This window comes from Dermacentor andersoni, chromosome 5 (genome assembly GCF_023375885.2).
Source record: "Dermacentor andersoni chromosome 5, qqDerAnde1_hic_scaffold, whole genome shotgun sequence".
Taxonomy (NCBI): domain Eukaryota; kingdom Metazoa; phylum Arthropoda; class Arachnida; order Ixodida; family Ixodidae; genus Dermacentor; species Dermacentor andersoni.
The window spans coordinates 158,328,848-158,341,234 of NC_092818.1; the positions used below are offsets into that span (position 1 = coordinate 158,328,848).

General features: G+C 48.8%; 3 protein-coding genes across 4 annotated transcripts in view; 2 read left to right on the forward strand and 1 right to left on the reverse strand.

The window, feature by feature from the left end:
- LOC126531450 (glycerol-3-phosphate dehydrogenase, mitochondrial-like) overlaps positions 1-5,314 on the forward strand; it is a 35,037-nt gene extending 29,723 nt beyond the window's left edge. The window contains exon 9 of the mRNA XM_050178977.3: positions 4,118-5,314. Within this exon, the coding sequence (XP_050034934.3) occupies positions 4,118-4,372 (255 nt within the window). The 3' untranslated portion in view covers positions 4,373-5,314. The remainder of the gene's footprint in view (positions 1-4,117) is intronic.
- LOC126531456 (uncharacterized) overlaps positions 1-12,387 on the reverse strand; it is a 227,145-nt gene that overhangs the window by 165,334 nt on the left and 49,424 nt on the right. The window lies entirely within an intron of this gene.
- On the forward strand, positions 9,839-10,929 carry LOC126531464 (uncharacterized). Its single transcript, XM_050178996.3, has one exon. The coding sequence runs from the start codon at positions 9,991-9,993 to the stop codon at positions 10,378-10,380; it is 390 nt and encodes a 129-aa protein (XP_050034953.3). The 5' UTR covers positions 9,839-9,990; the 3' UTR covers positions 10,381-10,929.

Here is a 12,387-nt window from a genome sequence, read left to right on the forward strand (position 1 = left end):
ATCTAGCGAGTCTTCAATACTCGAAACAAACTTCATGCTGCCGCACTTGTGATTGTCCGGCAACGGCTGCCTCCCAAGCAAGCGCAATGACGTCGATATACCCCTTGATTGTTTGCGCACTTCAGCGCCACAAGTGAGGTCTTGCGAGTAGGCAAGAAAATTGCGTATACGTTTCGCACCAAACTCCGTCCAGTTCAAGTTTGAAGGGCCACATATTGCTTGGTGTACAAAAGCCTATATTATCTCGGGTCAACGACGACGCTCCAATCGCTGCACACACATCCCCACCGCAGACGGGCTCGGTGTCGCTGCGGCGCCTACGGCCACACATCCTGAGCGAGCAGTTCCGGCCCGAGCCGTGGCTTCGCGTGATGATGCGCCGTCTGGTGGACATCATCACCGCGGCCGACTCCGAGGCGTACCTGCACAATGACCTCTACGTGCCGCCGCTGTACCGGGCCTCGGTCGAAAGTGGATCCACCAAGGGCACCGAGGCCTTCACCGAGAAGGCACGCGAGAGCCCCGACGCCCAACCTACATCGCGGCGTTTCCGCAAATTGAAATTTAAAAATTCAAAGGATGGAAAATATCTGTATTAGTAAATTATCCAATATCAAAAAAGTGAAAAAGAGAGCTACTCCTGCAGTGAGAAAGAAGTCTGATAAGCCAGGAGAGACGCAAAACCTAAAGTCCGAATCAGGTCGCCGTCACGTCGTGGATTTTGACGGTCTCTGCTCAGTAGAGATGGACTACATTTTACTGTAATAGAGCCATCGACGGAACGTAGCAAGTGCATTTGCTGAGCCACAATTGCCCAAATACGATAAGGTATACCTTGAAATAAATGACGTCACACTGAGGTACCGGCGCAGGGTGGCCTGGCACGAAATTCAAAAAGACGAAACTTTTGACGTTCGTTCTCTCTTCATATAATGAACCAGTTAAAATAAAATTAACGAAAATATAGTTTTCAAAGAGTACTCGAGTATTATTGCGCAACAAAAAAGACACGGACGTACGAGAAGAAGACACACAAGCGCTTGGTGTGTCTTCTCTTACGTCCATTCTTTTTTTTTGTTGCGCAATAATATTTGAGTAATGGATTACCAACTTAGCCGGAATGCTGCTCTCATTAAGTTTAAACAATACTTTGTCAGTCTAAACTGATTTTTTTCCTCTTAGCATGCACTCCAATAATTTCATGTTTCACGATAATATAGTGTAGCATAGTGTAGCATAGTGTAGCAGCGGTTGTAGCGACATCTTGCGGCGCTGTCTTTCAACCAGGTTGACCTGGAAACATCCTCGTATTGCGCATCTTCTTGGTAATACGAAAAAAAGGCGTAGAGCAGGTTTGATGATTGCCCTGTGGGCGCACTGACTGAAGTCTGCCTCCTCCAGACTTCTCCGGCTAGGTATCCGGCACTCCGTAAATGAAATATGAACCTCATACGAAAGTCATCTGCAGATTCTGCGTAAATTTATCGTTTCCAGAAGAAGTATATGAAAATATTTGGAATCGTGCTGGAACTAACACGGCACGCTTTCAATGGCCGGGGATTATCGCGACATACTACAATGTCGTAACGACAAGCCCTGCTCAGAAAAACGACGTGCCCTGCTCATGCCCTGCAAAAAAAAGAAAAATGAATAACGCGAAGGACTACGTAATTAACAGTGCGTGCGTGTGTGTCACCGCACTTAATCTGTTAAACACGATCATTGCGTACAAGATGTAAATGCGGCTTGCCTAGTGAGAAATGGAGTCGTGGGCTCGATTTAGCTTTGCTACAGCTCCTGCTAACTTTGGCTAATGTACCCGAGGATCTAGAGTATTAGTGGTGTCACGGATAACACATGGTGCAACTACTTTTATGTCGTAGTCTGGGGCGTGAACATTTGCGTCACCATGAACAGGATTTGTTTTCTTATATCAGGCACAGGCGTCGTCCAAACACAAACTTGCAGCCGCCTTCTATGACGCATGAAGTGATTAACAGTAGTCGAACAAGGAATATCGGGAGAGCCAACGTTTCGACAAGAGTATTTTAGTGTTAGCTTAGGTTATCTTTAGTGACATCCCCTGTCCGACCATTGTTACTCCCTTCAAGTCTCCACCTACCTGTGAACTTCTGTCTTGTTTGAATTTATATGAGGTATACATTTTAGTGCGTCACGGCAACCCTTTGCAAGAATTACCCGTTCAACATCCCGGGAACTAGTTTACCTTACTATAAATTTTAACTGCATTGAATATACTGGCAGCATAGCGTGTTTCAATGTAAGCCTGGCACAATAATAGGGCAACGACGTTCAACATGGATACTTTATTTTACATTCCAATCGACTGAGTTCACCCGTAAGGATGTATGAAATGAGCCGACTGGTTATATAACCGAACGCTTCAGCTAAACTATCGAAACTCCAATTTACCTATTACTGTGAGTTTTAAGTGCATTCAATACACTAACGACAAGCTGCGCTCACTGGGCATTTAAGTCGCTGACGAGGGATCACATTTGATTAGTGCACACCACGAATAGCTTATCGTATACTCTGAGTTAATGTATGGGGCACTATGTGTAGTCAAGACAGCAGCTTTCAGGGGTCAACGACAAACGTACGCTCATTATTGCTTGCCGAAGTCAAACTGGTATTTCTTGCACTTTGGTTTTCTTTTTCTTTATTATTTTCAAGAATATCACGGTAATTTTAAACTTAAGACTCTTCTGCACCTGCACTTATCGACACTCGTTTGCACTTATTTACCAAGACCATATTTAAAGTTGACTTCTTATGTGCTTTCTCTGTGGACCTTCACGGATGTCACGTTGCTATTTAACTTTTGATGTCAAGCTAGCTTTAAGTCTGTTAATTTACTGGGACCACGAGGATGTTCGAAGCGGATTGTACTGATTGTCATAATGTACTATTTTCTTGGGAATTCATGATTACCAAGCTACTTAACACTGCCTACACATGTTGCCGTATGAGCTTTTGTCTAAAACCTGCCGCGGCGGTCGTTTAGTCGCTAAGATCTTCTGGCTGTTCATCGCGAGGCCGTGGGGTCGATTCTCATAAGTGGCCGCTCCCTTCTGCGGTAAGGAGTGGAATGCGAAAAGGCTAGCGTAACAACCTTCGAATGCACTTTAAAGGGGTTCAGATGGCCCAATTTGAGACTGTACGCAACAAGAAGGGCCTGTGCCGCATTACAAGCATTAAATACTGAAATGACAATCCATTTTTAATTAGTTTAACTGAAAGAGCCGCTAGGAACGTCGAAGCGAACAGCGCTGCATAGATTACCAGGCCCCATAGCAAACTTTTGTTATACGCTGAAAGTTGTTACGTGTCCTGTGGGGAGCATTCTGCCGCGAAAATTTTTTTTCAAATCGGCTCATTAATAGCCGAAATAGAAATATTTCACTGTCGCGAACGCATGACTTCAGGAGGCGAGCTTCACCGCAAACTCTCTCCACTTGCCTTGTCTAGCCTCCGCAAGCGAAATTCCTTCCCTGCGTTCTCTCATACCAAATCTGAGCTCCTGAATTGAAACGGGACGCTTACCCAAGAGATAGCTGGTTTCTGACGTCGTGTCTGGTTGCTTTTTACCATTTCTTACTATACAGCTAACGTTCTGTACACAGTTTCCAACAAGGCTTTCCATATAGGCGGACAAATTTCAGTCATCTATAATACGATATGCCTTCACATAATGCACGCATGCACGCACACACACACCTACACGTACACATACACACAGGGCATAAAGCCACCCTTTGGGTAAAATATGATTCACTGTAACGTGAAAAGCTCGATAACGGATGTATTTCGCGCTACCGCAAATCACGTTCGGTCAATACCAAATATCCCAATTTTATATCCTGCAAAGCATTCTTTCGCCCGCGACGCCTATTCCAGTCTCTATTTTATGATTATATATATTTTTTATCGAGCGCATAACTTTGACCCTGGGGCAGGAAACGATGTGTAACTAGATGCGGATGTTCTAAACTCACATCGACGTACTTTTTTAAGTTCAGTGCCGATGCAATTTTTGGGCAAAGCGAAAATTCAGGCTGTCCGAGACTATAAAAGCCTCCTCCGGTCGCCACAGGTGGAGGCCCTTTCCAAGGCCCTGCAGCTGAACGCCGACACGCTGGCCGAGACCCTGGACGAGATGGAGAGCGCGACGAGCGGAAGCTTGGAGCTGGGCGACTTCCTGCTCTTCATGAACAACCTGAAGGTGTGCCTGCGCGCGCAGCAGATGAGGGCCGCCAAGAGAGACCCGAGCATGAACGAATTGGTCGAGCTGCGCGGAAGCGACACACTCGCCCCGCTGCCGAGCGCGCCCACCGTCTACACCATGTAAGAGGGCGCCGCCCAGCCCACACCCTCCTCCGCCTGGACGGGCGCCGCACGGCGCAGCGCCCGAGTCGCCCGGTGAAGCGGCGGCGCAGCGGCCCCCGCGGCGCCACTTCAGTCGCCGCGTTGCTCCCGTGGAGTGAGCGTAGCGTGCCGGGATGACGAGTCGACTCGGCGTCACGCGGTGTCCGCGCCGCGTGCGTTTGTAAATTGGTCAATTCGGCTTATTGTACTATAAACGCGTTTCGAAATTGGTAAGCGCAACGCGTGTTTCTTTTGTAACTGGGTTCGTTCAGTGAATGCGACCCGTATTCACTAAACGAACCCAGTTATACAGACTGCAAGCTCGTTAGGTCTAGCTGACGTTCCGAGACTGATAAAGGGAAAATGAGACATCCACACAAACGTAGCTAAGTGCTACAAAGGAAACCCATACGGGTTCCTCGAAAGAAAAGCTTCGCAGTTGAAGAAACATTCGTCCTGGTCCGGGACTCGAACCCGGTCGGGAGCTGTGAACGAAATTGCACCGTTATCTACACGGCCGGTACCAATGCGTTGCCAAGACTGGCTGTGTATCTCAGTGCTTAGGTGTAGTATTATCATCAAAGAAAAAATGATGGCTAGCCCCTCCATGGCGTGCTTCTGGTCGGAAAGTGCAGATACTTCACAATGATCAACATATAGTGAAAGTCGCGGGTGTCCTGCCTCAACGTTATACATCCTTGCGCTCGCACCGAATGCTCGCGAAAGATAGAGCGGTTCTCTAGTCCCACACACCTCATAACCGGGCTCTCTCTTACCCCAGCGCAAATTTTACGCGTTGACGTCAGGCGCTGACTTGCGTGAATTTCCGGTAACTGTGTCCATCTTGAGTGAGCACGCGGTAGCGCGCCTCCAGTTCGTTATCATATTGTTCTTTCATATTTTAGCACAATTTCTCCAAATCCATGGCATCTGTGTTGTTGTACGAAATGCGAAGAGGGAGAGGCAAGGAGATAAGACGTGTGTAAATGGCAACGGGCTGTGCAAGCGTGCAAGTGCAAGGCCACTCAGCGCTGCGCACGCATTTGTTATCGCCGTTCAACGACTAAAACCACGCGGCTCAGCAAGCACGCACAAGTACCGCTGATATAGATTCCGGGTTCTTGCACTTCTCCTATTCGGATGAGCGCAGCACGAAGACGTGTTTCCATTCCGCATGTAAAGTGTGCTACGCTCGACTCGACTGATCATTGAATGAAATCAGTGCTATAGAAAACAGAACGTGCGAAGAAAAAGCTTTGCGAATTCAGCCCTACGTTTTGGCGCCAAAATAATGAATAATATCCCAGTATAGTTTTTCCTCACACATCGGAACCCTCTATCAAAAAACTTCGTATATTCTAGGTAACTTGTGACACCTGAGGATCCTAAATTCACAGTACATAAACATGTGAATTGTAGTTGCAAACTAGTTTACTCTTTGCACACTTGAGTAATGTAGCCGCTCTTGTGTAATTCCAGAAGTATGCGGCACAGAGGCATAATTTCGGTGTGCAGTAACGTATGGACATTCTCGAAGTTTCAAAATAAGCCACTGGTCTGCGGAATGAAATGTAGGTAAATTATGCAATCAGAGTTGCTGAAACTGTGATTGATCACATTAGTTTATACTTTTCTCTCGTACTATGTGCAATGGTTCCTACAGTTCTGACTGTGTTAGAAAGGGTTAAGCTCATCATTGTTATTATGTTGAATATAGTTGAAGAGAAAGCACTAGTAAGACTTAGGCAAAGATAGCTCAATTCTGTTTTTCGACAAATGAGTGCACCGCTGCGGGAAGCTGGTAAACTTTCGCTCGTTCTTGCCATGACCGAAATTAAAGCAGGAATTTGTGACAGCTGTTCAGAAAAGCGGCGTGTTAATGCTTGCTGCCATTGCTCTGTGTGCATATGGGTCCTCCACACGCGTGTTGCTTCATTCGGCTTGTAAATTTGTCGTTGACAGGGCTCGCCTTTGGGCGCTGTTGTTGCATGTATACCATACGCAGTAATTTATCGCCACAACGAGCAGCTAGAGAGAGAGAGAGAGAGATAGAGAGAGAGAGAGAGAGCATCTTTAATGTGAGAAAAGCAGAGAGGCCAGCCTGAGCAGCTTTTGTATTTGGCCTGCTACACTACGTAAAGAGCAAAGGGTGAAAGGGAAAGAGTGTAAAGGAGGAAGTGCAGATTATTGTCTTGATATGTGTATAGTAAGTTATGTACACGCGGCGATATGCACACATGTTCTGCGCACAGCATGCCACAATGCGCGGGTGCCTGTCGTGTAGTTTAGAGCTGGAGGTGAGGCCGCTCTCCCTGACAAATGTCAAGAGCGCTCTCGTTGCCCGCTGTGCACTTTGAGTGTTGTTCCACTGCATCAAAATGTTATGATCCGAAAGCGGTCTAGACAGCGAGCTGTACACACCGCACGGGCTCCGTGCCGTTCGAGTGTACTTACGTGCGGCCTTGAATGGCTAACAATTCAACAGCCGGGATCACGTTCAAAGCACCCGTGCAGTTCCCGTAAAGCACGCATTTTTCAGCTATGAATCGAAAGGAATGCGTCGTGTACCATATGTCTCTTTTCTATCGCTGATGGTGCATACCAGTGTTTCCAAGCAGAGACCCGGTTTCGTGACGGGAGTATATCGGTACGCTATGTTGGACCCTACATTGTATTCGGCAGCATTAGCGACCTGAGTTATAAGTGCGTCCTAAAGCAAGTGGCCCATGTTCTACGAAGACTGAAGTCACGCACACCGCCTGCTCGAATCCCTTCCGGATTCGCGCCACTGTGAACGTTACTATAGTGTGCCTATCCGATGACTGTATCATTACTTCATCGCGCGCCTGTCATTGTTAATACGTTGCTTATCCGGTGGTGCTACCTCTTCACGTCTCTTTACGCACTGTAATAAATTCCACAAAAGAAAAAAAATTCGTGCGGTGTTTTCTTTCTTTATTTTAATGCGAGGGTAAATGCCTCAGGGCATACAGGGGGATGGGATGGGGGTGAATAATGATGATTACATGAACGAAAAAAAGATTTGCCGATCTAATGAAGTCCAAGAGGGATCGATAATGTGATCCCTGCGTCCACGCAGTGTAATCGCGTTTCGGTTGTGCAGATCTCTCAGCCTCTTCAAGCCAGAGAATCGGCGCGATCAGGCAGCTGCATCTCGCGTAACGATGTTTGGCTTTAGCTGTGGCTTCCTCAAGACTTTGTTGACCGAGACTGCAATTCCGGTACTGCAGGCAGAACCACCTACAAAAAAAAAAGCTCACCTCCTCAACTTTGTTGCTGCACGGAGCTACGAAACGGTTATGATGACATCATCATCATCATCAACGATAGTCATTGCAACAACACCGGCGTTGTGCGCCCTGGAGCTAACGCACTGTCGCATATATTTGATGAAGTTATACTGACATAACGCCTACATGCTGCCACAGGGGCGCTTGCAAGTTCAGACGCATAAAAGTGGGAACGCGATCAGCGCAAGGATCGAATTGACTGCCCTGTCTCCACTGGTTGGTCCAGCAGTATGCCACCTTTGAGAGCAGCTGTGCTATTAATGTACCTTGTGCGCGTGGGCATTAAAGGCACCAGTTCATCGCCCAACGGCCATGTCGACGTCTCTTTTCCACTCGATCCTTTTCTTCTTTTTTCATGCTTGAGCGGTAATTATCGTCCAGGAGAAGCGACCTCCATTGCCGCTGCGTGGCGGCGCGGCAATTTAGCGCGACGACTTTCCCCTTTCCGTTCCGTGCTGAAGGCAATGGAAAAATTTGACGACTGGTTATGCTCGCCGCTGTAAGGAACTGTGGTTTTCCGTCTCGAGCGAGAAATTTCCGAATTCACCTGTTCTTTCCGGTAATTTCTTCAGCAGAAATGTATACCAGAGATTTTATAATATTTAATACAGTATGCAGGATGATTGATAATTTGACCCATCCAAGTTCGTCGAAGAAGTACACCCATATTTTCACCTTCCTGTAGCTCTTAGTCAATGTGCTGAAAGGCTCTATTCCGAAACGATCAGTGCGTTAAAGAGATGAAAAGAATTGGGGCCACTTATTGTTCACAGCTTGTCTGAGCTTCTGTAATCAAAACTCTTACTGGCGTGTACAATAAGGACTTTGATAAGTTGGCTTCTTGTTCGTGTACGAACAAAAAATAGAAATGTTGTTAAACCGTCGTTTGCCGGCACTTTATTAAAGTTATCCCTATCCTATCCTATAGAAATGTTGTTACCATCGTCAACTAGCTAAACGAAATAAAGAGCGCGAGAACTTGCAGTTACTAACAGTGGTTTGCGACCGTTTTCGGTGGGTCATTCTACTATGCAGTGCACGTAAGGATGCACCTACTCCGCTATATTGTCGCATTCGAGGTCGTCACAAACAGACAACGCGCTCATTTACGCTTCCTAGGCTGCTGCTGATTCACAAACTTGGATATATGTAAATCCAGTGCCTGAGGCAGCTGCTGTACATTTTCGTGTAGTTCAAAAGCCTCCCATCGTCTGCTAATGTCTTACTGATGTTTATACCAAGCTATACGTGCAGCTTTAGGCTAGCTAATTTCGTAATAAGTATTACTCCAGCTGCCCATACGCTTACCGCTGTACCTCCACAGCTAGGGTAATAATCAGTAATATTCCGGGCAGCATCTTGCTGTATGTTGTAAAACACTTGCAACGAATTCTGGTATATGTGCTCTTTCTGGCAGTTGGCATAAAGAGCATATCGGGCGCGTTGAATCTGACTACCCTGCCCTCGCCCAAACGACGCTACGCGAGTGCGAGTCGTGGCGCCACTCGAAGAATTTATTGCGCCGCACCGCCGCCCCGCGATGTAACGGCTGTCTCTGGCACGCAATAAAAGTAAAACGACGCGCGCTGCGCAAAGCAATACGCGGCGCCTTGCCGAATGGAGTGCGGACTTGCGTTAAGGGAAAAACCTCGCGTCAGGGAGTTCACAAAAGGGAAGCACGCACACCTGCCACATGCCGGCATGCCTAATCGCTCTCCGACAGCTTGTTTGGAAACACTCGCACGCGGCGCGTGCCAGCGCACACACCTTTGGAGGTCGGTTCGCCGCTATCGCGGTGCACGGCGTCGCCCGGCCCGGGGGCGCGTGACCGTAATCGCGGAACTCGCCCTCCCTAGTCCTCCCATCTTGCAATGTCAACAAAATGCCGTACGCAGCCTTGACGGCTGCGCGCCAGCGATCACAGGACCGAAAGCGAAACGCCATCATAAAAAAGAGTTGAGGGGGGCATATTTTGCCGGCGCCAGAATGTCGCGCCGGAGTACGCGCTCCGCGTTTCACCGTCTCGCCGCATGGGGCGCAGCAACCCAAGCCTTCCCTCTCTCCTTTCATGACGTTACGAGTGTGGCAGCCAATAGCAGTCACGCGCCAGAATGGCGCCTTGGCCATCTGCCGAGCGAGACCGGACGCGGCGCAGTTTGCGTTCGAGCACGTGATCCTACGCTTCAGAAGAGAAGTCATCAGCGCGCGCCACCGCACACCCCTCATTCATTCTCGGACCGTCGGGCAGTTCACTTGTGCAAGCTCCCTCGTATACGCAAACTCGGCAGCCATGGCCTTTATGATGCCTGTTGTGAAGAACGACTACATGATCTACCAGCAGAACGGTAGCAGCTCCAAGTCCCGGCGCAGTTCATCCTGCAGTATGAGCAGCCGTGCTTCCCGAGGCCCCGCGTCGGGCCAGACCAGCCTGTCCTGTTCGCCTGGCAGCGACGTCGAGGAGCGGTTACGTGCCGTCGAGTCCGAGCGGGGCACCCGGAGAACGTCGCGTATGATGGACGTGCCCGTGGCACCGAGATCGGCCTCACAGTCTTCCCTCTACAAGAAGTTCCACAGCAGAGTCGTGGACAAATTGAGGAAGACTCTGCGCTCCAAAGACGACTCCGTCGTCAGCACCGAGAACACGTCGGTTGTGCAGAAGAGCGGCCTGGCGTCATCGTGATGTTGGCTTCCCCCATCTTAGCCGTTCCACTGCACCCATAGACTTGCGACTGTACCACGGCGTCCGTTAGCACCTTTTGTTACGCGCGAACGTTCATTTTCGTGGGACCACCGCCTGGTGCTCTCGCGCGGCACCGCGTTCCTTCGGTTCATAAGCCGCTGTGTACATATGTAGAGCGCGTCGGATTTCACGTGCCCTGCGGCGCAGGTAAGGGAGCATGCCAAGGCCCCTGTGATGTATGGTCACCCGTGACTGGAACCTAACGGTGCTTGCCTGCTGCCCAACACCTCTGTCTGCGCTGCATTCATCCGGCCGGCCCACCGCGGCCCAAAACACCGGCGCGCCAGTTGTGCTGCTCATTCCGCGGGCCTTAAGTTATGTAACAAACGCTGAATGCAATTGTGTATATATATTCTGTATCTATTGTATATCGCGAGCATTTGACATTGTGCTGGCGATCAACTGCACGAAGAACGCAAAAAAATGTTTCAATAAACGGCGCGGCAGATCCTTGACCCCTTACAGGGCGGGTCTGCCGGCCTTACCGAGCACGCTGAGCAAGTTCTTACTCGCTTTTTGGCCACGTCGTACTCTCCCGCCAAGAGGGATGCGATGTTGCATGCTGCTGCGAGCGCGCTTTGTTTCCTTTTCAGATAAAGGTATCCAGCCTGCAGAAAATTGCACCGCTCCACGCCAATCTTATCGTTTAGCGGACGTGGGTGCGGCCCGAGTCGAATGAATGGAGGGGCGCTGTCGATCGCAGGATACGGCGCACCGCCGCTCCGTTTGCACGGCCGCGCCGAGTGGAAAATTCCCGGCGCTTGGCGCCTCTCTTCCCATTGGTCGGCGGCCGCCGCACCCCCGCCGCGGCCCGCTGGATTGGGACAGCGTCGGCGGCGTGGCGCGAAAAGAAACAAAAGCGCAAAGCCTCTTTTCCTCCACGTTTGAACGCAGAGGAAAGCGCTGCTCTCGCTCGGAGCGCCGTGCCTCCTCGCAAAACGACGCTGCTCTTCGATCCGTTCTTGCCGCCACGCGATTTGGAATGCGTGGCTGCTTCGTAAGCGGGTCAGTTTCTTTTCCTTCTCGAGCCCCGCCCGTGCCTCTCCACCGTACAAGCTTGTCTGCGAAGCTGCAGGCGACTCGGCGCGCGTCTATTAAAAATCTCATGCGCTCCCGTTGATCATATATTCATATCTGTTCCTCTATTAGTAGAGTGAGTAAGGATGGGCAGGCTCGCCCTCGCGATTCATGCATTTACATAGGTATATAGTAAGTAGACACATTCCGGATAGCTGGCATCCGGGATGGTGAGCTGTAATTTGAGAGGTACAGAGTGTAGACGATGCGCAAGTATCAAAGAGAACTCATTGTTTAGCACAAACTGAAATAAATGTTCGGTAATTTTGAACGCTAGAACTATTCGTTAGATAGAATAGCTGTTTAAACATTCATTAGTGCTCTCTATTGTCGGAACACATAAGGTTCTGCTTAGCATGCCGCCGGTTCGTTTGAACATACGTTGTTTTAATGTGAAGTATTTGTTTTCATAATTTTAGTTGTGGTCTTGTTCAAACATGTATGTAATCGTTAATAATCTCATATCTACAAGAAACACACCTTCAAACTCCTCACGACCCTATATAAGTTGCTCAACGGCGTTTCCGTACTTTTCTTACTACGAGGAAAGTTCTTACAACTTCTTTCAGGGACTCTTCAATCAGCCTTCGAAATGGTGACTAGTAACCTGTACGTAAACTTAAATCCGATTTTGGTAACCATTAAGCGCCCAAAGGATAAAGAAAAAGTATTTCCACTTTTTCTAGTTAATGCTAAAGACGTATATATCGCTTACAGGTGAAATAAGGATAAAACACAAATCCATTCACCAATGGCATTCCACATCACTTGACACGAGCTAAGAATGATGGGCGTCAAGGGAGAGTGAGAAAAGGATGCACAGAAAGGCACGGAGGTTAGCCAGCGATAGTTCCGGTTGGCTATCCTGTA

Coding starts and splice junctions, on each gene's coding strand:
- LOC126531464 (XM_050178996.3), top strand. CDS start 9,991: ATGGCCTTTATGATGCCTGTTGTGAAGAACGACTACATGATCTACCAG.